This window comes from Gasterosteus aculeatus, chromosome 16, assembly GCF_964276395.1.
Source record: "Gasterosteus aculeatus chromosome 16, fGasAcu3.hap1.1, whole genome shotgun sequence".
Taxonomy (NCBI): domain Eukaryota; kingdom Metazoa; phylum Chordata; class Actinopteri; order Perciformes; family Gasterosteidae; genus Gasterosteus; species Gasterosteus aculeatus.
Window position 1 is genome coordinate 13516049 of NC_135704.1, and position 23463 is coordinate 13539511.

The following is a 23463-nucleotide window of genomic DNA, read 5'->3' on the forward strand; positions in this document are numbered from 1 at the left end:
GAAAGGTCCAACGTGTTTTAATACACCGGGCGTATTCGGGTGAGGTCATATTGTGTGTCAGTTATCCCTGGAAACCTTGATACCTTTTTCCTACAGCTGAAGATTTGTGACACATCTTTATTTTGCATTACATTTACTTATGGGATGGACTCAAGTCATCCAATGAGAGAAAAAACAACAACATCCAACAGTCATCCAAAGTGCAGCCGGAGAGCTGCAGACATGAGCTGCACTGCTCCACAAGCAAAATCACATCCTGGCAATTTATGGATGAAACTAGCGTGTCATGCCCGTGTTGCTTCTCCAGAGTGACCTCTCGGGCAGAAGTTAATGAGAAAGTCAGTTTTGCTGAAGGGAGCAATATGCTAGATGGATCCAGAAGAGGGTCATTCGGCACGTCAGGCAGCCGAGCAGCAGTGACGGATCCCCGGCCTCCATCACACAATCACTGCTCGTCTACAAGTGACGGATAGCGGGGAAGTGTCCGTATTCTCAAGGTCAACTAGTCAGTGAGCGTCAGGAACAATAAGTAAATATGAGTACGCTATCTTGTGTGTGTGTGTATGTGAAAACGTCAATACAGACTAACTCTTTTCTCTGTTGCACACGTGCGTTGAAAGCTTTGACAAGGAGAGAAGCGAAGGATTCGACGGCTTCTTATTGGAACGTATCCCCCTAACGGAACTGCACTTCTCCCCTCTGCGCCGCTCTGCTCTGCTCACTCCGCGACGGATCGAGACAGAGATGTTATCTGCAGTTCGGTCATGTCTTCTACCAATTATCCGACTTTATCTGCTCGGCATCAAGGTTCTGTTGGTTCAGCTGCTCAGCGGACCCTTCAGGTTGCCAGGTTTGTTCAACGCAACGATGCGTTGTCACGGTGCACTTTGGCCGACTAAGTTTAGTTGTGTTACATTCCGTGGCGGGGCAACGTTATGGTCTTGATATCCATGAATGTCGCCGAATCTTGGTTGTTAGCCATGTTACAACAACTTAAAGACGGTCGGCCACGTTTATATTGGTAAGCTACGAGGAGTTTCCTTCTCCGAGTGTCGGCTGTCACTCGGGTTACAGTAACGCCGAGGAAGCGTTTATGCTAACGTTAGCTAAGTTAACGTTAGCTAAAGCACTTGTTAAGTAAAAACGGGTGAAATAAAGGATGGTTTTGTGTGTTGTCCGTGCCGAATCATCCGCAAAAGCATAACTTATAACTTATTTTACTCTTAGCACGGTTATCTGCTTGAAAAGCAGTTCAGTTCGTGGACAATTTTATTGGATTTAAATCTCCAGGTTTTATAATGCAGTTTGGAATACGGATAACGTCACAGAATGTATGTCAGCTACAGGTCAATGAACACACATGAAACACAGTATATTTCTCAAAGAAAAGTGACGTGCAGCAACAGAATTGTGTCCCAGTTGTGCATTGAACAGATACCGTTCCGTGACTTTTTGGAATATGTCGATATTTTAAGTGTAATTCGATGTGATTAACTAAACGTCAGCAGTCAGGCGTACATTCAAATTCGCTGAGTCTTAAATTGGCAGGTATTACATAATAAACTAAAATGCGCTGCATGTCCACCATCATATCCATGTAATAGAACAAATTAAACAAAATCAACTTTATGAAGCCAAAGAAGAAGATTGAATCGAGCTCAGGAAAACAGTGCGAGGGAATTGTGTAGTCACTTTTTATCCAGGCCATATACGCCAATGTTTTTGAGGAAACTATTGTAAGGTGAAACTGTAAGAGACATTATCTAAGAAGGTGAAGGAATTTTTTTTTTTTTTTATGAAAGTGAAGGAAAGTGATTAATCAGTCGCATAGGAACAACCCCAGATAAAATCCATCTGAGTTAATCGGACCATCTACAGGTCTCACTACAAGGACTTCTCGTGTCTTTTAAACTAGCGGAAAGTCTTGAAACCGCTGCCTTATCAAATGACATCCTCCCTGATATCTGCGTGTCCTCTTCTGCCTCTGCCAGTGATGCCCAGACAAGATGGCAAGGTTGCCATAGTGACAGGAGGAAGTAGGGGAATCGGCTATGAGGCAGTCCGCCACATGGCAAAGCTGGGGGCGCATGTTGTCATCGGTACGGTACCAAACACTCCACAACTCACACGCTAACCGGAACAAGGGCAATGCAACCGTGTAATAGGACAAACTAACATGTGATGGACACAGTACAGCCTCAAACACATAATAATAATCTTGCATAAAAAATTAAATGATCACCATAGAGAGCAAGAATTTGGCCTGGTCTCGTCACAGAGACTGACGTCCCAATCAATTTCTGAACTGCCTAAGATTAGTTTTGCCTTAAGGCTGAGTACAGGACAGTGCACTGATGATAATGTAGTTTACAAAGAAAAATATATATTTTTTGCTGTGAGACAATTTCAGTAAACTTATTTTTACTTGAAGAGAACAATGAGAAATTCTTAATGCATGACTTTAAAAAAAATAAAAGAACCGCTGTGCGTTTTACTGTTTGTTATATTTGAGTATCAGGCCAAATGAGTTTGGAGAAAATGCTGAATAGAGTAGGGTCCATGTTGTTTGGGTTTCTGAGCTTCTCGGTTACAGATGCATTTTCTTATAATCAAGTGGCATCACATTAAAGGCAAAAAAAGCCTGTCGCTATCAGAGATGCTTCATTAGTACGAGACGGTCAACCGCGCATTCAGATGCCCCTTGAGAACGCGTTGATCCGTCTTAAGGTTTGGAATAGCATCAAAACTGTTTGTTTTTATCTTTAGAAAATATGGGAAGTCCAACTGTGAGATGATATAAAGGCCTTTTGAACTATGCTGGGATTAAAAGGCATCAAACTGAATGTTAAATGCATATTTAGGATTATGAAAGCCTTTTTTGTTGCATAAAACAAAGACTGTTCCATAAATTATTTAATAACTGCAGATAAATTCAATGCAACCAAGAATTATGAGTGGAGCTTCTAAGCAAAATTCCATAATTGTACTATGCAGTTAGAAATCAAGAAAGGGGAGTTAATTTTATATTCATAGAGAAATAATCAAAGCGAGGACATTAATGACCCTTTTATTTGTGTAAATTGTTGTAAGCATTCTAACATCACTATGTCTGAATGTACAGCAGCAACCACCAAACATTTGATTCAAACCAACACCATGTGCGCGTACTTTGTGTATATTCAGCGGAATGCCACGATGTCTACATCATTTCCTTCCTTCCTTGAAGTGCCAATGAGTACCTACTTATCACTGCGACGTCGTACTACGCCTTCGCTCACTCGTCTCGTATCCCCCGAGCCACTTGCTAAAATATGTTCATCACTACACCTCCGATGTCTGCCGTGACCTTCTCCTCAATGGTATGCAGGCCCCCTCCTGTGATAAACGGTTCAGCGCCTTCACACACTTCAGCATTTCGCTGAGCCCTCCGGATGGAAAGCTACACGGAGGGATTCGCTGGGACAATTCTTTAGATGCGTCACTTTTTAACCGAGAAATCGCTTTTCTCTCAAACCAATTTTTTAGTCATATCTGTTCTTGCTGCGAGACTTCTCTTTCACATTCAGTGGTGATGTCATTGCCACCGAGCTGAGGCAATGAGGTTTCCCTGGAGCAGTAACTGATACGTGCTGAGTGTACAAGAATTAGTTGGAGCGCTCTGTTTAGGTTCACAGGTTATCAGTGGGGATTTGTCAAGCAAATGCAGGAAATATATTCATGTCTTAATGAGAGTCCCGGACTACTTGGCTGAAACATGCCTTCTCCGGTTTGCACGTAAGCGAACATGCAATGCGACTGTCAGCATGGCTGTTCCTTTTTTACTTCCACATACAACTTGTTTAACATTGGACACACAGGTTGTCACAACACGCTTAGCTTCCGGCGATGTGCGCCTCCGATCCCCTGCAGCCGACGCTTACACACAACCTTTCTCTGTCATGGTTCACTGAGACATTTGTGGGTATCTCAGCCGCAGCACGATTCCTGTTCTATCTGAAGAATTCATCTTTTCCACGGCAGAACTATGACCGCAGTTTGGAAATAAAGCGAGCAATGCATACACAATGTTTCCTTTAACGCCGCTTATGGACCGCTGCTTTTCTTAGACGTTTCAATGCAAGATTACATGATTACGGCAAGTGATTGGTCAAACAGCACTTGACATACGACCAATCTGTCACAGCGACGGGCCTAATTATGATCCGCCCCACGGCATCTGAAGCACTTTATATCCATTTGTGGTAGCGCCGCGGTGAGAGAAGGAAACGTCTTGTGGTCACGCCACAACCTTTGACATCAGGACCGCAGAAAGTCTATATATCTTCCACCAAAAACGAAAAACACAACTCCCCCGATCACACCTTTCAACAGGTAGCACTTTAGTAAAACTTAAAATGGCACTTACTCATAGCACTTTGTTTTAGAATTTGTACTTTCTTGCTGGTCTGTGTATGTGTACCCTCATGGGTGAATGCACTTCTTATAAGTGGCTTTGGACAAAAGCATCAGCTAAATTAAATGTAACGTAGTGACCTATTCAAAGATTTGTCATGGCGTGAAAAAAAAAAAAACCTTTGGCCAAAAAGTATTATTTTCCTTAAAGCGCTCACGCACAGCAGGGTCTGACTACCTCTGTCTCCATGCTCTCGTCTTGCAGGTCGAGACTGTGCTCTCCAGTCCGTTCACGTCTCAAGCTTCAAAACTTTGAAGAAAACGCTGCTTTTTTTTTCTCTCAGTGTGTTGCCGCATAGTCAATGTCAGAGTACCCTTGGATGCGGTTTTAAGCGGGAACATAAATGAGACTCGAGCCCTACGTGTGATTAACACACAGAAGCCAGAACGGGAAGTGAGGGGCTCGTTGTTAAACCCCGTCTGTATTAAATGTGATCCCACGGGGCTGCGAGTGCATTCCCGTTTCAAATATCCACACGTCTCGACATCATTCATGAAGTGAGAATATTTATGGTAAAGTGGAGTCCTCTCTTGCAATGGAGTGGGTACATATTTCAGGTGGAGTGCTTGCATAGTACTCGTGTGGGGAGAGAGGTATAGTTAGGAGCCTCAGCGCTGTCTAATCCCATGGATAAAATTCAGGATGCTATTGTGCTTGAAGTGTTTTTGAGGAGGCTTTGAATTAATGATACGATAACGTAATTGGGAAAATGTCGTAGTTGCAGCTGCACGCTATGAACACAATGAAGTGAATAGACTGACTGGAAACATGAATTACTGCGTTTGCAGCACCTGTAAATCCTTTAAAGAAAAGGAATGAAAATAAATAGTAGCAGCCAAATGTGCAACTTCAATGCCTTTCTTCTTGATTCATTTAATGAAGTAATTGCTTTTTATGTTTTTGACAAACATGGACACCGTTTTTTGTCAACTCACGATAAGACGATCACGATCAGACTTCATTGATGTACAGAGAGGAAACAATTCAAAACAAGTCTTGTGATTCAGTTCTACTTCATGCCAATACAAACTACCAGTCAAGGAACAAGTCAAATATCTTAGGGACATCGATATCAACAGAATTCTGGTCTCCTCCTGTCTCCTAATCAGTGCCAACGTCCCGCATTGAATTTAGTCAGGAACGAAGGCCACCGGCAAAGCTTATCATTATAAAGTGCCATTAAAATAGGTTTATATAACACATTGTGAAATGTACGCTTGAAGAAGGACCAGTAAGGAAATCAGCTTTGTGATTTGGAAATGTACATTATTCTATCGGCTAAAGTAAAAGAAATGGCCTGCGGAGGCCAAGTGTGTCACATGGACTTAGTTCATGTTGCCTAATACCGTCTTGCATGTGAGAGTGTCTGTTTGGACCATTTTATCCACTTAAGCAAGTTTATGTTGATACGGTCACAATTTTTAACCACTTGCCCAAACAAATGAGTTTACGTGTGTCCTGTTTGCGTGACCCCGGAGGCGCCGCGGTTAGAAAAGATTAGTGCGTTTGTTTGTGTGTGTGTGTGCAGGGAGAAAATTAGAGTGCGCCTGTAGGATTTTTGTGTGTGTGTGCATGTGTGTGTGTGTGTTCAGTGTGTACGGTGTGGGTGCAGTATGCAACCAGTCCGCACACCTGAGAACCAGCGAGTGTTTGACTAATATTTTTATCGAGTATGTCTTTCAATAAACGTATTGCTTAACTGACTGACCTAATTGTCCGCACTAAATTGTAGAATGTCATATTATACGGTTTGTGTGTGTGTGTGTGTCTATTTCACCAGGCCGTCTGAGCTTGTTAAAGATATTATACATAATGTAATGTACATTGTGTCAATTACTTTTATTAACACAGTTCTATAAGGTTAATGTATGTTATGTTTTTTTTATTTCAGTTTTGCACAAGTGTTATGGCTGCCTTTGACGTTTTCTTCTCTCCTCTTCCAGCTCTCCATGCTTGTTAGGACAAAAAGAGACAACAGCTACTGTGAACGTGCTATTCTTTCTCTGGGATTGAGTCAAAGTGTCATTTACCGCGAGGCGTACTTTTTATTTCATGTGTTATACATATTTGATGGTATAATTAATTGTATTTTCTAAGACACTGTTTGACTCTTTGAAATCAGACTTTTCCCTCGAGGGCTAAATGGAAGAAGTATTTTCATTTAAAGAAGCCTTCTCAGGAACCCGTTTTTCACGAGATGAAAGAAAATGGGCCAGAAAAAAAGAAAGCAAAGCAGTGTTATTTCATCAAAACGCCTCCGAGGACTTGTCAGACACTGTATTCATCCGTGTGTCTTCTTCTCTTTCAGGTGGGAGGGATGAGCGGGAGGGTCTGCTGGCCGTCAGAAGGATCTGTGAAGAGAACAAAGAAGCCAAAGGTAACATTGCAAACACTTCTAAGGGCACATGTACACACACACACACACACACACACAAATGCTTGAGGGTGTGTGTGTGTTTGTTTTAGTGGGCCACTGTTTGAAGATAAAGGGCAAAGCAGTGTGTCCCTCAGGCTGGTTTCTACAGTTTTTACTAGACAAACACACACACACACACACACACACACATAACTGCACACTTGCAGCTACACACCCATACAGACACGCACAGAGCTTCCACACCGGCTGGTCCAATGTCAGGAGTGTTGTTGACGAGCAACGAGGAAGAGGAAGATACGGGGGAAGAGCTGATAGGCAGTCGGCGAGGGGAGAGGGGGGAGGGCAGCGGGGGGGAGGGACGGCGTGATGAATGGCCAAACACAGGAAACTAAAAGGAAGACGAGGTGGAGGGGAAATCCAGGTGCAGAGGAGACAAACAAAAGATTTATTACACCACTGAGCGACGCTTACGGCGTTCTCTGTAACTCGCATGTTGATTGGGCTGACCTTCACGGCCTTATGGCGAAGGAGACTCACGAGCACCAAACGGATTTCCCTCTGCTTCCCCCAGCACGGCCCGTCAGAAGGTGTTTAAAGAGTTGCGTAAATTACTTATTATTACCTCCATTTTTTTCAACCCCTGGGGACTGTGTGACCAGAACACCAGTTTTTGCCGATATTTTGTCTCGCCCCGGCCTCCCGGTGCGAAGCAGCGGAGAGTCGGCTGCCTGCGAGTCGCCGTCTGTCAGGTGCAGAGACAACGAGTGTCATTGAAGTCGATTTCCCTCGACGGGGCTACGGTGGAATTGATTACTTCTTTTGTAATTGGCGAGCATGGAGGCATAAGGGACAAAAAGGGGGTGTCTGTAGCCAGATGCTTGTGCACTGAATGAGAACGCATGAGTGTGTGTGTATCTGGATTAGACTCTAATGGATTCTCATTAGTATGAGAAGCAAGAGCTTTAAACGTCTCTGTCCAAACGCCCTTTGGCATCCCTCCTAGTGTTTGCACATTTGTCTGTTATGAGAAAAGGGAGAAGGCTCATAACAGACATCGGGTTGCTCCTAAACTGGGAGACAAATAATTTAATGTCTCTAGAAGCTTTTTGATATATTTTGTCCAATTTGTTTGTTGGAGTCACATAATAATCTCAACTTTTCGGCGAAAGGGGTCGGAGTCGCACCCGCCCGCCCGTTACCATGCCGATGGATGTGGCAGTGCCAGCTAGTGAGCGAGCGGTTGGGCTTCGCGAGGGCTTCAAAGTTGGTGAGATTCATATTTAATGTCGTGACTCATGGTGAGTGACAGCGAGGGGGCGAGTGAGCGCATTATCTGTTAGTCACGTACAATCTGTCGCGCACGCGGCCTTCCTCCGTAGGCGCCCCCAGGCGACAACCCTGCGGGGCGCAGTGTCCCCACCAGGGGGAGCGTGGGGAGCGTGGGGGAGGGTGGTGGGGGTAACAACTTCAAAAAGAAGTCTGCCTGTAGTCTACTTTGCACTAACCCTTTATTAAATAATTGAATATACTAAACAGACAACGTGTAACGTGACCTCCATCACATTGTCTCTACTTTGTATTCCAAGCTCAGACAGGCATTCCCTAAATACCACCAAAGTGAATTACCGCTCTGTTCATCTTACTCTCGGTAAGAAAGCCAATAAACATATTATCAACATCATTTGTTTTCTTTTTTTGTATTAAACTCATGTTTAAGCCTAACCCTAAACATACGATACTAACACGAATATGTGTTCAAGCTAAACGAGACTTCATTTAATCATGTTTTGGTTCAACCTTGTGGAAGAAACCAGTTCCTACAAAGTAGGATTATTACAGCAAGTTGGGTTGTTGTTTGTAGTTAAGTACATCTCTTTCGTTTATGTAAAGCGGTTTTGTCCGCATCTTGCGGTGTATTGCCTTGTGTAACAAAGGTACTGTCCCCAGAAAACCTGGAGTTCAATCCTGTGGAAACACGCTAATGCCTTTAGACTGCAAGTGGGCTTCAGTCAATGAGGCTTAAAGGGTTTTACTTTAGATTATAAACACACACAAGAACACATAACACGTAACACACAGGGTATTTTTGTTTTGTTTTTCGCCGAAGGCAGCGCTGTCTGTCCACTAACTTTAGTCACGGTGCACTTGAAAGTAACACTTTGTGCCTCAAACCATGGACCTAGATTACAGTGTGAAGCAAGGCAACCTGTGTGTGTGTGTGTGTGTTTGTCTGCTTAAACACACGTTATTTTCTCTCGCTTAGGTAAGCCAGCTGCTCCCTCCCTACAAAAAGTATTATCATTCCACCGCAGCTCTCTCACTCCAATTAACATCACTTTTGTCGCCTTTGTTTAGTGGACGCATAAAAGTGATTAGACCAGCCGTCGCTGAGCTGGTCTATAAAAGACTGACCTTGTTGCTGTGGACACGACGACTCTGACCTATTTGGGAAAATCGGAGTGATTATGTGTGTTTGTGGACAAGATTATGAAGGTGTTCAGTCGTAGTGTGCTGCATTATTTGTGATTATATGAGTGGAGCAACATGGACACGCTACATTTTCTTGAATATCACTGTGTTATTTTTATCTAGAAAACACGCGTGAAGATGATCAGGCTCGTATAACCGCATTGTGATCTTTTCATTTTCAGGCTAAATTATCAATGCATGAATTCCTTATTATCTTCATAAAAAACAATGGACATGTTTATTTGAATTAGTGTTTTCTGTGAAGCCATTCTAACTTGCTCCCTCCTCTGCAGTTGTCGGCACCTTTTTCGCCGGCTGTGAAACGTGGAGGCGATTCTCAGTTGGAGCGAGCTTTTTTTTTCTTTCCCAGATCGTCTCTTGTTGACTGCAGTGGCTCTGATTGTGCGCTGATGTGGCAGGGAGCATTTCTAATCATGTGTGGTGGTCAAGATTACACGGCGCACTTGCGTAACACCCGAGCGTCTGCTTCTCCGTCCGCGAGAGAGCGGCAGGATGAGACGGAGCCGTACGGAGGAAACGGGAAGGGAAAAGAGGGTCGCAGTTAGAAATTGTCCATGAAACCATCATTTGACCTTTGCCCCCCGCCCCTTCAAGCCTTCACAGGTCATAAATGTGACATGGTGCATTCAAGTGTGTTTGTTTGGTAATTTCGAAAAGCACGCTGGGGGAAGAAGTCCGTTTTGTTGCGGGGAACAAGGAAGTTGTTTGGTCCTTTTCCACTGCGGACATTTTGACTTTTCGCAAAAAGAAAAGTGCCGGTGTGTTTAAATGAACAAATAACGGCTGCGTTCTGTTAAAGTATCCCGATCGGCCATGACGGTGAACCGGCACGAACGACACCAAAACCCTGTAACTGAAGCAGCTAAATCAAATTCAATAATACGGTTCACGGTGAAAAACCACACGCCAGTTATATCACATGTTTAAAAGCGTCACAGTGGTGTGGGATCCGTGGACAGACCAATACCCTTCCACTTACTCTTCCCTTTCCATACGGCTCTGACGTAATCCCCCCCCCAAACTAGGGCGGCGCCGCGGGCCCCGCTCAGACGTCGTTCTGTAGCATAATATCACTGCTTCAGGAGCGTCGGGGGTCAGGCGGCGGCGGTTTCGCACTCCACGCCTCCCGTGGCTCAGCTTCACAAACGTGTCAGAGAACTACGGGGGGAGCCTTTACGCGACGTGATGATGTGACATGTTTGGTTTGTCCATTCTGGGCTCCCGTGGAGACATGGCGGTGCATAACGGAGGACGCGCTCCCTGTGCAGATACTGCAGATACCGTTCCAAGCAGAGGAAAGCAGAAGAGCTCTGTTTGTGATCCCGGCCCCGTACTGCGCTCATTCATTGTCACACCTCAATCCCTTTAAGACCTTTCTGTGGCGACGTGTGGGGCTGACTTCTGGTAGTTGGGAACGAAAGGACAAAAATGATCATAGAAACAATAAAAATAGATATGACATCATTATTATTATTATTACAGGTCATTTCGCCGACACTTTTATCCAAAGCGACTTACATTACATTTTCAACCCATGGCTTTTACATTTTGTCCGGGGAGCAATTAGGGGTTAGGTGTCTTGCTCAGGGACACTTCGACACGGGACATGGGGAAGCCTGGACTCGAACCATCAACCTTTTGGTTCGCAGCGCACCCTCTCCCCTACGCCACAACGACCCCTTGGCACTATAATTCTAGCAAAGCCACAGCCGAGTGTTTCTTTTCTTCTCCTTCTCCTGCGTTGCAAAAGGGGAGGAGCCACACAGGGGTCAACGCTAACCAGTGATTAACCGGTGATTAAATGTAATACCGGTGCATTTTTTTTGTTAATAACTTTTGCATGTCATTATACTGAAGATTATTGTAGTGTAGCTAAACAAAATGCTAAAATAAGATTTGAAATGGTGCCAAACCCTCTGGGTATTATGAAATCCGGTCCAGAAGAAACTGACGTTTTACAATGTAGTGCAAACTCAAATGTGTAATGTTTATTTTATTAACACATTATTTAAGGTTGTTGGCATGTAGACAAATTATCAACTGGCATGCCATAGAACTATAAAAATACGTTAATAAGATTACATTTGCTCAAAATTCATTTAAAATAATGGACCAGCCGTTTTCATTTGCAGTTCACAGTTCAAATGCAAGTTCAAATGCAGCTGGAACGATAAGTAAATCAGACACGGAGGCTGAAATGATCTGTCTCCCGTTGTTGCTTTCAAATAGCCCCCCTGTATTAAAAGAAACCCCCAGGCCGTGTGTTTGAGTCCAGGAAGCTTTCTAGTGGATCCTGGGGGCCGTAATTGAGAGCCGGCAGTCAGCCGGCCAGGGCCAAGTCCATGGCACATCACCCCCCCGATGGGCCTTTCCTTACATCACTCGGCTCTCTGAAGAGGGAGTCCGCTGGGGAGGAGAGGAGACGGGCAGGACACACACACACACACACACACACTAGCTTGCTGGTAACCATACAATCCTAATACACAAAGAGACACATTGAGAAATGGTGGTTAAGGTCATTCAAATGCACACACTTGTTTTCTTTGCTTCTGTCATCTCTTTTTGTCTCTCTCTGTGATGACTGGCACAGCTGCTAGATAAGGCTGCTATCAGACCTTCATCAGACCTTCATCAGGAATGGCTGCATTCTCATCCGTCAGTGGATTTTTTCTCTATCGGCTCCATCAGCTCACCTTCCTCGGTCCTCTTCCTGTCTTTGTCCATTTATATTTGACCCTCTGCAGGCCTACTGGATAAATAGGGAGGCGCAATATGTCATTTTCCCGATGTTTGAAAGGCCCGGCCTCCTCATTCGCCTCACGTTTTAGCACTTTGGCGACACAGGAGTCAGCAAATACCAAAAAGAGTAATTCAGAGCACAACGGGAAACAAGCATATTTACATTGTAATTTCCCGAATGTGACTACTATCAAACACAGCAGTCCAAACATGAATAAAGGCTTTCAGCACCTCAAAGCCCACTTGCCAGTATGGATGTAGATATCCTCACTTCACATTCTCATCAATGATCCAAGACTCACTTATGTACTCGCGGTATTACCCCCATCTCCCCTCTCCATCAAAATGTGGAGTGGAAAACAATGTCACCATTTAATATTTTAATAACTCTTTGAGTGATTTGCCCACCAGCCAAATGAAACATCTCGACCTCTTGCAGTTGCAAACATTGCGCACATTAATTCGCCAGCTAAAAAAGGAAACATCTTTCAGTAAGCATTTCTCATGCTCTTATGTGTTTGTTCTTCCGCTGCATTTATATTGCTTTTGGATTTTACATGTGAATTGTCTCACCAATTCAGAAGGACATTCAGTATTTCCCACTTTCAGAAATCATCGTGTGTAGAAGAGGACGAGGAGTGGCAATTTCAAGCCCGCCCTGATGAAAAGAGATTTCAATTTGCTTTTGAAGATTAGGGGGGACTCTGCAGTCCTGTGGACGGTGAAGGTCATTCCACCAAAATGTACTTTGATCTATTTCAACAGTAAGAGAAAGAGAGAGGTACGGTTTAAAGAATGAGAAAATGGAAAGAGCAAACGCTAAAACGGAAGTTTTAGAATTGAACCGGTGAGACTCAAATCTGTGTATGAATGTGATGTCTGCATGAGGACATGATGCTGGAGTGGAGAAACTGTGCCAACTCTCTGAGGGGGGGGGGCAGACATGAGGGCCAGACACCAGACTAAGATACAGTAATCCCATATCATCAGGTGTCATTTCATTGCTGACTTGTTCTTTTGGAGGTATTACAATTACAATTACAAGAGCTGCTTCAGTGTGTGTGTGTGTGTGTGTGTGTGTACACCTGTGTCTTAACAAACATTAGACCGGATGTAGCCGTGTTTTAAGCTTCCATGGGGCTCACAAAGAAGTATTAGGTTTGAAATAATGTGCCAGAGTAACGGAAGCCCAGCGCTGCCAGCGTCATAGTTCATAAGAACCCACTGAGTCTACTGTAAGAGATGATTAATACACTCTTTGATGTCTTACAGCCGAAACGGCTAGCGGAAATAATCCATTTACAATGGCTCTGACGTTGTATCCGTGTGTGTGTGTGTGTGTGTGTGTGTGTGTGTGTGTGTGTGTGTGTGTCCATCCTATCCAGTGGAGTTCTCCAAACTGGACCTTGCCTCTTTGCAGTCTATTCGTCAGTTTGTCCAGAGATTCAAGGAGCAGAATCTGCCACTGAACATTCTCATCAACAATGGTGAGTGATGAAGATGTCGGCATCGTTACAGAAATCATCCATGAGATTTATTTAGATGCGACCGCTTGACTGAATTTAAAAGGATTTAAAGCACTAAACCCACACATTTACATTCTACATATTTCAAGCGGGACACAACCTCCGATTGCTTTTGAATGTCTATAAAACTGCTTTATTTAACAGTATTAATGATATAAAAAGAGAAATTCTTTGGTCAAATTCTGTCTAAGTGAGAGCGATGTGAATCTGAGCACGCCGTGTTCATGCCACAGGTGTTCTCTCATTCAGTCAGCCAGTGATGAGCCAGCAAAGAAAGATCACTGGTGTGATCACACATAATGAGCTCTGCAGGCCCATTAGAGACCCCCATATCATATTATCAGTATAGTGCAAAACCAGTTCATGTCTGTTTGAACAGCCTCTTTCTACATTACCTGGTATATTTTGTGTGTGTGTGTGTATGTGTATATGCATGAGGCAAACCACACACTTCGCCGTGTTCCTGACGGCATGAGGCATAATGTTTGGAATGCATTCAATACTAAACACACTAAAAAAACACTAAAAATGTATTTTTGTGTGATTTAAATGTTTGTACCTGTGTGTGTGTGTGTTTGTGTGTCCAGCTGGTGTCATGCTGGTTCCTGAGGGCCGTACTGAAGATGGATTTGAGCAGCACATCGGCGTGAACTACCTAGGCCACTTCCTGTTGACCTGGCTGCTCCTGGACACACTGAAGGATTCTGGGAAATGCGGTTACTTCTCTCGTGTTGTCAGCGTCTCCTCCTCAGCCCACCGCGTTGGCAAGATTGGACTAAATGATTTAAATAGCTGGTAGGCCTAAACGCGCACACACAAACGTTATATAAAGCCATATGAAAGGATACACAAGCTGGCCATTAAAAAAAAGAGTATTTAATGAACATTCAATCTGTACCTAATCTGTTCCTAAAGGATCATTCTAAATTACCTGAGCTGGGATCTTTTTTCCCTTTTATCAGTGATAATAACACGTAAATCGATGAGGAAATCAGTCAGATGATTAGACCGGATATAAAGAAACTACAAAAATGATAGTATAGTTCCATGAAAGAAAAATGAACCCCTCTGTCTTTTTTTGTGGCGAAAACATCTCAAATCCCGTCGCCAGTGTCCAATTCTCCTGTTGGCATGAGTGGACACCTGTTGGCGCCAGTTGACTCTGCCTCGTTCCAGTTAGCTGTCCAGAATCATTATGAGCCTGAACGTCTTCATCGTCTCAACTCGCCCTAGCGGTGGGAAAAGGCACACTGCAGTAGTGTGCTTAGCTGGTTAAAACATGTTATCACGCATTCATTTCAAGACGCTTCCAGGTTTTAAAGGCGGCTCTCTGAAGTCATGGCCTTCAAGGGTGCTTGGAAGATGACTAACTGAAACAGGAACTGCTTGTATTCTCCCAATTGTTTCCTTTCTGATGCCTCACAGGTTCCCACCAGTACTGCTTGAAGGGAGAACTGTGACCAGATTAGACAGTAGTATTCAACCAAAAGTTGAGAGTTTTAGTGGCGAGGAACCTTGTTGCTAATTTAGAAAATGTATCTACTGTAAAGGAAAAAATATACACTTACTCACAAGCGTATTAGATACTCTGGGGTTTCACAGAGTGTGATCAGCTTTAAACATATTCAATATAGTACAATGGGGAGTCTGTGCAAACAATATTCAACAGATGTGCAAACCGATCCTATAACTGCAAGGTGACATCAAAATGAATTCCCCCATTATCTTTAAATCTACCGACACACAGCAACAAACGGATGAAACGGATGAAAATACAATGAGAAAACCTGCAGTGCAGCGTGACCGTACGTGTGAAAGCTGCAGACACTTTCCTCTCCTGTAGATGGCACACATCGGCATGTGGACACCTGCAGCTTCTGTTGCCGTTACTTCTATTGTTGGACCAGCTCTCTCCTGGAGCTGTGGCTCTGCAGTCGAAGGAGGTCGTCCGCTCTCAGTTGCTCCACATCAAGGACACATTTCATGCTTTTTATATGCTTTTAATGTAACAGTCACTTGGTTTGGTTGGTTTCTCTCTCCTCAGCCGGTATTATTCACCCCATGCTGCCTACTGTCAAAGTAAGCTGGCCCAGCTGTTATTCAGCTCCCACCTCCACCAGGAGCTGCAGCGGCGAGGTTTCCCCCTGAGTTCGTGTGCCGTGGACCCCGGCATGGTGGACACCGCTCTGTATCGCCACCTCGGGACGCCGCTGAGCCTGGTGCACAGCGCCGTTGCTCGCCTGCTTTTCAGGGTAAAGCTATTCTGTCATCTGCTTAATTCACACATTCAATTTATATCAGCAGAGCAGCTACGGTTTAAATATTAAAAAACGTATGTGTCAGTGCACAAATAAACGGTTTAGTATGAAGATATTTCCAGAGTGCACCGTGTTTATTTATACTAACTAATGACTCACCACTTTCCCTCATAACTCACCGGCACTTTGTCTAACCCTTTATTCTGATTCAATTACTTTTGTCGTTATAACATTTTGTTAAGGACACCAATGCTTTAATCTTTGTCCCTTTAAATCATTGGTCCCTCGAGCTACACTTACTGCTGCTGGTTTCTGTTAGCTGAATGATTAGAAATGTGAGCGAGTTTTCACAAATCCCGTTTGTTGCATTGGGAAAAAAGCCAAATCTGCATCTGAATCTTTCACGGTACTGAAGCACATTCTGTTTTTTCGCTTCCTTGTGTCCGTCATTAAGATGGCGGGTGCTTGGCGTAGATTAAAAATGGGAAACTAAGAAGCCTCGTAGTCAAACGCTCTCCTGGAGAGAATCGCAGTCTAAACAGTTTAACTCCGCTGAAGACACTTAACGCACTCCTGTGCAGACGTTTTACAGGATTTTATCTCACTAAATGAAACGCAGCATTCACACAGTCCATCCAAGTGCTGCTAAAAGTCAAGGCACGCTGGTTCCTGTGTGTTGTTACATTTACACACATTTCTTGCGTGGCTCGAAGCACCGGCTGCAGGCCGCTGTTAATGTCCCTGGGATTTAATGGAAGGAGACGTGCGCTCCTGCGTCTTCAAGGCCCCAAAAAAAAGGCAATTGTCACAGGCATTTGCCTCCGAGCACAACCCCCGGAGATGGTTCTGCCCCACATACGCAAACACATTAATCACACGAGCCCATGCATGTTATCATTAACACGCACGGACCCGCACAAACACGCAAAGTGTGTATCTCCTGTGTATGACACTTGCTTGTATCTAGAGTCATAACATTTAGGCTCATTCAGTGCCAAAGGCTGGAAGATGGATGGAGAGAGAATAAAAGAGAATAAAATTATATATACATAAATATATATCTATAAATACACCAACTCAGACATAAAATAAAGAAACACAAACTCTCAGTTTCCAGTGAGTAAGCGAGGTCATCTCCACTGAGAGCCACGTTAGACCATTTACACAGTTGTTTGACACTTTGACACTTCTTCTATGCGGATGTGTTTTCCAGTTGCTCTGTCGTACGTCTCTTTTCCACTTTGATATTATAGTTACGCAAAAGTTGTACAAATGTCCATGAGAGAGTTTGTCATGTCTGGAAAAGGCTCCTTTCCAGACAAGGCTTTGTTTTTATCAGCAGTGTCCCATTTTTGTATTTGACCTCAGCTGGTCGATGAAGAACTTGATTACGATGAAAAGCTCTTTTAGGGTGAAGTCTGACTGCTACCTTTAAAGCTTGGTAGTCAAAAGCAATCAGACATGATATGATGAACAATGAAATGAGCGGCCTGTCACCATGAAAATTCAAATTCTGTTTTTATTTGCTCATAAAACACCTCATGTGTTAATTCACAGCAACATGAATAACGTCGCTTATGCTGAAAAATTTACCTCCGCAAGCAAAGTCATAATTCAGTTAGACGAGAGTGAAAATGAATGTAATTAATGGAAATTGTGTGCAGTATGACAACGCACACACACACACACACACACACACACACACACACACTAAGCACGGACGTGTACTGTTGCTGCTTGCAGGATGAAACCTGCTCCTGGTCTCACAGCTCACACTGAGATCATTGTTAAAGTGCACTCACACCAACATTCACACACACACGCACACTTTAGCAGACTCACACACACAGACACACACACACACACACACACACACACACACACACAGAGGCCAACACACTGAGCCATGTTTTTACTGAGACTAACACACAGTGACACCAACCCCGCTTTGGCATTCACACACAAACACACAGACGTTATTTGTTTTCTGCAGTTGTAACTTGTAGTTGAACTTGTCATCCTGCAGTCACTTCTTTTTATATTAAAATGTATTTATTTATGTCTGTTTACGTGTGTGTGTGTGCACCTCTTCCACAGACTCCTGCGGAGGGCGCTTCCACTGTGTTGCTGGCCGCCCTGTCGCCGGCCCTGGAGGGGGAGGGTGGGGGAGGCTACTGGGCCACGGGGCACAGGGAGATGACAACACCACCGACCTTTGACCCCCAGCTGCAGCTAAGCCTGTGGGAAACCAGCGTCCAGTTGCTGGGTCTGCAGTAGCACGGGAGGAAGGGACGACTAAGCGGAGTGAAGCAGATGCAGACCCGTACCGTTCTCCACCGCCGCCCTTTGTCTCTCAAAACCAGGTGTTCGTAGAGGACAATCTGACAATCCACCGCGGGACTGTGATTGCGAATCGGTTATTGGGGGGGTGAAGACCTACAATTGTTCCAGACGAACCGCCAAAGAACGCTTGCTTTAGTTTTATTTGGAGTGAGCAGTAGGACATATACACAATAGGGTTAAATTGGTACATGGCTTTGCTGGCCTTAAGTTAGTAACAGATATCGGCTGTCATCCATCTCTGAAGTTCATTCACTGATCCTAGCTAAGCCGGAATCCTCCCGCCATGTCGTGTTGTAACACCTGTGATGACCCGCTCTGCCTTAATGTCTTCAGTCCGGCTCTCAGCGAAGACGATCCCTTCGGAGGCTTTTCCATCCTCAAAAGTAAAAGTCCCAGGCGACATCAAGATGCTTTCTAGGAAAAAAGAACACTTCTGTTTCATTATTTTGGCGCAGTGACTTCAAAATCGCATGGCGGTCAACCACACACACACACACACACACACACACATGTTGATGCACCATGATAATGTCCTGAATTTTCAAATGTGAACCTGCCTTTCTGTGGCAGGGAAACGTGACGTCGTCTGGTTGCTTGGACTTATCGCGATATCTCACTGCTCACTGAACGCCATCCCGCCCGTTTGACTGGGAGCACTTTGCCAGGAGCTGTATTATAAGCTATTTTTTTGTTGTTGTTCTCATGCCGATATGATGCACTTTTCTCGCTCGCCCAGCAATCCATCAAAGGACGTTTCATGGGTACTATCGCGGGTGGAGGGGGCATTGACAAAAGGAAGAGATCCCATGTAAAATGCAGGCCTAATTTTGGAATAATTCTCCCTATACACCCAAGAGTGATGACACATTCTGGGGAATTCTCCTGCTGTTGACATTTTATGAAGCCAGTCTGCTCAGAAATGTCGGGGAACCATCCGCCTCTTCTGTCCCCATTTCCCTTTGTGATCTGTGTTAATCGGTTTTACTGTGTGTGTGATACGTGTGTGTGTGTGTGTGTTTTATGCATGAATTAATTCATGCGCTCTAAACCCGGTTGATATTGAGGGATAGCACAACAATGACGGAACACCGATGGGAGGAAGAGAGGTGAAAAGCACTTTTTTTCCCCTCCAGAATTCTGTGATTGGTTCCTCATCACTGCTGCTGCTGCTTTCTCATTTGGCGCCGCTCCCAGTGCATTGTGGGATTGAGATTTCCCTGTGTCATGAGAAATCAAACTCCATCTGCTGAGCTGACACACACACATACACACACACACACACACACTCCGAAACATTGGAAGCCGTACATCCGGGCACAGGCTTATCTAGACAAGCACACAGCAAACAAACACGTCTGTTACTCGTGCAGGAAAACACGCGTGTACACACACACACACACACATACCGCGCCATAATGCCATCGCCACTGTGATAAACCATTTTAGCTGTGAAGATGAAAAGTTTTATCTCAAATGAATAAATCCTGCCCCACATGCCATCCCAGTGCTCCGAATGCTGCCACTGAGCATCCAGCGTTTGTTATTATCAGCCGTATGTGAAGCAATAGTACCACCGGGAGCTAATTCAGCACGTCACACAGAGACAGACATCCAGAAGAGGGAAAGAACCCGAGAATGTGAAGGTGAAAAAAGGAAAAAGATTTACACATAATATCAGGAATTCAAATGTCCCTGTCTATATGTATGAAAACGCTTCTTGTATATGTAACATATATTTAATTATGTATATATTCAATCAACCGGCCAATAAAGGCTTCGGTGTAAATTGGGATGTTTAATCCCAGGCAAAAAAACAGTGGACCATGTTAATGGTAAATAAATCCATGTTACTTTCATTTATTTGTAATGCCCTGTGATTAACATGTCCATGCTGCAAACAAGCCCGGCTTCCTCCCGTCGGTGCAGTACATGTTATGGGTTCGGCCTTGAAGGGCTCATTTTGATGAGCTAGAGAGTCTGGAGGCTTCATCTTTAGACTAATTCTGCATTCGGGTCCTGCGGGATGGATGTTAGGACGTTTCCACACTTACACTTGAGGAAGCTGTTCTCATCACCTGACATCTCCAGATGGTTGGACTTCTTGTTTCAAATACTCTTTGGTGACTTTTACTCAAATCAACGTTGACATATATACTGTGGTGAATAGATGGAATGGTGGGGAGAATATCTTTACCAGTCCTAATTACTTTTACAGTTTAAACCTCACTTGTGTGAGAGAAGATGATTCCCGTGAGCCAATTAAACAAATTCAATTCAGTTAACTTATTAAGCAGAACAGCACAATCCAGAACTTAAGTGTATTTGAAATATAAGTCCAATCCATGTTTGAAATGTTCATTCTGAAGCTTTTCCCGGTGTACTTAGTATCCGTTCACCTACTCGGCGTAGAAGCAGTGCGAGCTGCTCGGAATAACAAAACAAAAAGCGTTTCTCGCCTCAGTGCTTCCTTGTCCGACCGCGCGGTGGACTGACGGCGCTCTCATAGCCATTTTTCTGTCACAGCTGGACTTACATTTATATTAAATGTTTTGGGTCCCAAGTTCTGCTAATTCTAAATGTGTGTATGTACAGGAGAGAGAGATCATGTAGAGATGAACACAGGGGGCAACCAGATGAACCAAGTCTTTACTCTGGTCTCAGTCCGGTCAAGAGCCGACACATGCAGACATTTGTCCATCCGTCACCTTTATTTACCCCCCCCCCCCCCCCCCCCCTCACCATGTTCTCCTCCCTAGAACGAGCATGTTCCCCCCCTTAAATACAGTGTAAACATTCCGTCCATCTGGGCCCCTGAGGATTGATGAATCGTGCAATTTTATTTTTTATTTTTGATCATTATTCTGTTGTTGCTGAGATATGCACCGCGTTGCTTTTGTCGTCCCTGAGAAGAAAAGCTCCCTCGTATATGTGTGATAACTGTGAATTTTTACATGTAGCCAAGATGCTTGTGGAAACTGTGATTATCGTCTTGTCCTGTGCATTGCTGTACGGTTTTTCTCTCTGTGGAGTGACGGGAGTGGAAGCGAGAGTGAATGTGTGTGTGTGTGTGTGTAGATAAGGTCCATGTTTTTGTCAGTGGTTGTGATATTCCAGCAGCAGCCACCACCTTTTCTATTATCCAAAGCCTCTCAATAAACATATCATTGTGCCAGTCTTGCTCCTCGTCCTTAACACTGTGTGTGTCTGTGTGCAGCATGAGACAGCCACCCTGGAGCACAGTCTGAACTTTGGAGATATTCTCAGATCCACCAGTGAAACTCGTGAGGCCACAGTGCTGTTTGCTCCATTTAGTTGAATTATTTTCACACACGTGTGCGGTTGGACTTAATAAGGGGAGAACAAGTGCAGGAAACTTAAACTTGGACCCGGACAAAGTGCAACAAATAGTTAGACCCCTTCCTCCTTTGTGAGTGGAAACAGTTTCTCTGAAGCAGCATTTCATCGTCCCCTGAAAGAAAAGTTCCACCATGGAGACACTTCAGATTGTTGCAGCTGACTGCAAAGCCAGGAGAATCGTAGCAGAAAATCTCTCAATGCGTGTTTGAATGGCAGGTGAGCGTGTTTATGCCAAAACGTTACAATGAATATTGGACACGATGCGAAGAACGAGGTAATGTCTCTCCAGCACACAGCACACAATACAGCGAGCACTTAACTGTCTGTGGTCTGAGCTCACTCAGAGAACAGAGGGAGGGAGAGAAGGTGGGAGAGGGGGAGAACAAGTGATCAGCCTCGCTCACGTCCCGGTAATTGATGCTCATTTACTTGGGACAGACTGGGGTTTTATGACAATGAGCGTAAGCATTATAAACACACTCAGGTCCCCATTGAACCATTAAGTGGCAGTTTTCCCTTCATGAATTCCTCACGGGAGAGTTGATGAAGTCATAGCACGCACACTCATAATCTAGGAAGTGGCTAATAAGCTTTAATTTATCTAATTACTGCCGAACGACTGAGAGGACATTGTTATTTATAGCAATATTCCAGAACTGGTTGTACTCAGATCCTTCATCTTTTGCCAACCTGCAACATAGTCCCAAAAATATCTCCAGCCTGCTTCATTCATCGTATAGTGAAAGTTTCTGTGTATGTTTTGTCACTACGACAGTGGTGAGTGAGGGAGATTGATCACTATACAACAGGCAGTGACAAGATTAAATGAAATGTTGGAGGTGTTGGTGAATTTACTTTTTAGCTATTTTAATGATTTTAAATCTTTAGAAATGTTAATTGTAATTCTTCACAGACGTTGCTTTTCTATGTTACTGAGTTTCCTTAATAAATTACCAAGAAATCAAATCACTTGCCCTTAAATTTCAAGCTCAAACATGTTCTTCCGTTTGGGTGATAATAAATGAATTAAACATACTTTAATTTGTTCTTCATCATCATCTGAGGTCAATCTGCTCAAACAGATGTGGCCAACAGATGTCTAATAGACGCACTAATGTCTTTACTTGGTGACTGGAAAGAAAATCAGAATGACCTTTAGTTTGACCTCCATGTGGCAGGACAGATGGACTAGAAATCATTGAAACTTGAACAAATGCTTTATTACATTTACAATAAATATATATGTCTGGTATCAATAAACAAACCAAACCTTTATTATGGTAAAACAGTGGCGTTCTACTTTACACAGTTAGATGAATAAAATCCAAATGAGGGTCTGTTTTGTGAGAACTTGAGAGGCCTTGTGAGAGAGATCTGTCTGTCCTCAGGTCCACCTATTAACAGTCTTTAAGTGTGAGATGAGGACGGTCATTAATCTTCCAGGCAGCAGTGGCTTATGGGAAAGGCCAGACAGCACAGGGCTAAATGATACATGTTCCTTGTCAAGACCCCTGATGGAGGGATGGATGGGCGAACACACACACACACACACACACACACACACACACACACACCTTACCTGGGTGAAAGTCGGTGCATGTCTGCTCTAATATTACTGCTGACACAGTTATGATGTTCATTCATTTCAGTCATGTTACATCAGGGATTTATGTAAAATACATATATCTTTTCTTAAACCCTGAGACTTTCTTTCTCGTTTGACTGGAGAAATATGTAAAGCAGTAAAATAACAAATGTGTTATTTTAGAGAGACAACTTCAGTCTCCTGCTGCTCGTTGGCCAGACTGAGATTCTCCTCCACGTCCATCAGGCAGCTGTCATCCCACACGTCTGCAGTCTGTGAGCTCCCTGTTTGTCCGTTATGCATCTCTGTTAATGGTTATTCTGGACCAGGTG

The 23463-nt window shown here is 43.9% G+C and overlaps 1 protein-coding gene across 4 annotated transcripts; it reads left to right on the top strand.

Moving 5' to 3' along the window:
- Positions 1–621: 621 nt before the first annotated feature.
- LOC120833967 (polyprenol dehydrogenase) lies at positions 622–21361 on the top strand. 4 transcript variants are annotated; one of them, XM_040201655.2, is made up of 7 exons: positions 626–850; positions 1992–2099; positions 6762–6830; positions 13448–13549; positions 14176–14383; positions 15633–15840; positions 17944–21361. In XM_040201655.2, exons 1-7 carry the CDS (start codon positions 745–747, stop codon positions 18121–18123), a joined length of 981 nt encoding a protein of 326 aa, XP_040057589.1. In that variant the 5' UTR covers positions 626–744; the 3' UTR covers positions 18124–21361. The 4 variants fall into 4 exon arrangements, with proteins under 4 accessions (XP_077947501.1, XP_040057589.1, XP_040057591.1 ...); XM_040201656.2 differs by lacking the exon at positions 626–850 and adding an exon at positions 881–1021; XM_078091375.1 differs by lacking the exon at positions 13448–13549 and having other exon boundaries at positions 622–850.
- Positions 21362–23463: the final 2102 nt, after the last annotated feature.

Excerpts from the sequence above, each read along its gene's own strand:
- LOC120833967 (XM_040201655.2), top strand. The coding sequence starts at position 745 with ATGTTATCTGCAGTTCGGTCATGTCTTCTACCAATTATCCGACTTTAT. Across the intron at positions 2,100-6,761 it reads GGGGGCGCATGTTGTCATCG|GTGGGAGGGATGAGCGGGAG; the intron begins GTACGGTACCAA and ends CTTCTCTTTCAG. Across the intron at positions 15,841-17,943 it reads TTGCTCGCCTGCTTTTCAGG|ACTCCTGCGGAGGGCGCTTC; the intron begins GTAAAGCTATTC and ends CCTCTTCCACAG.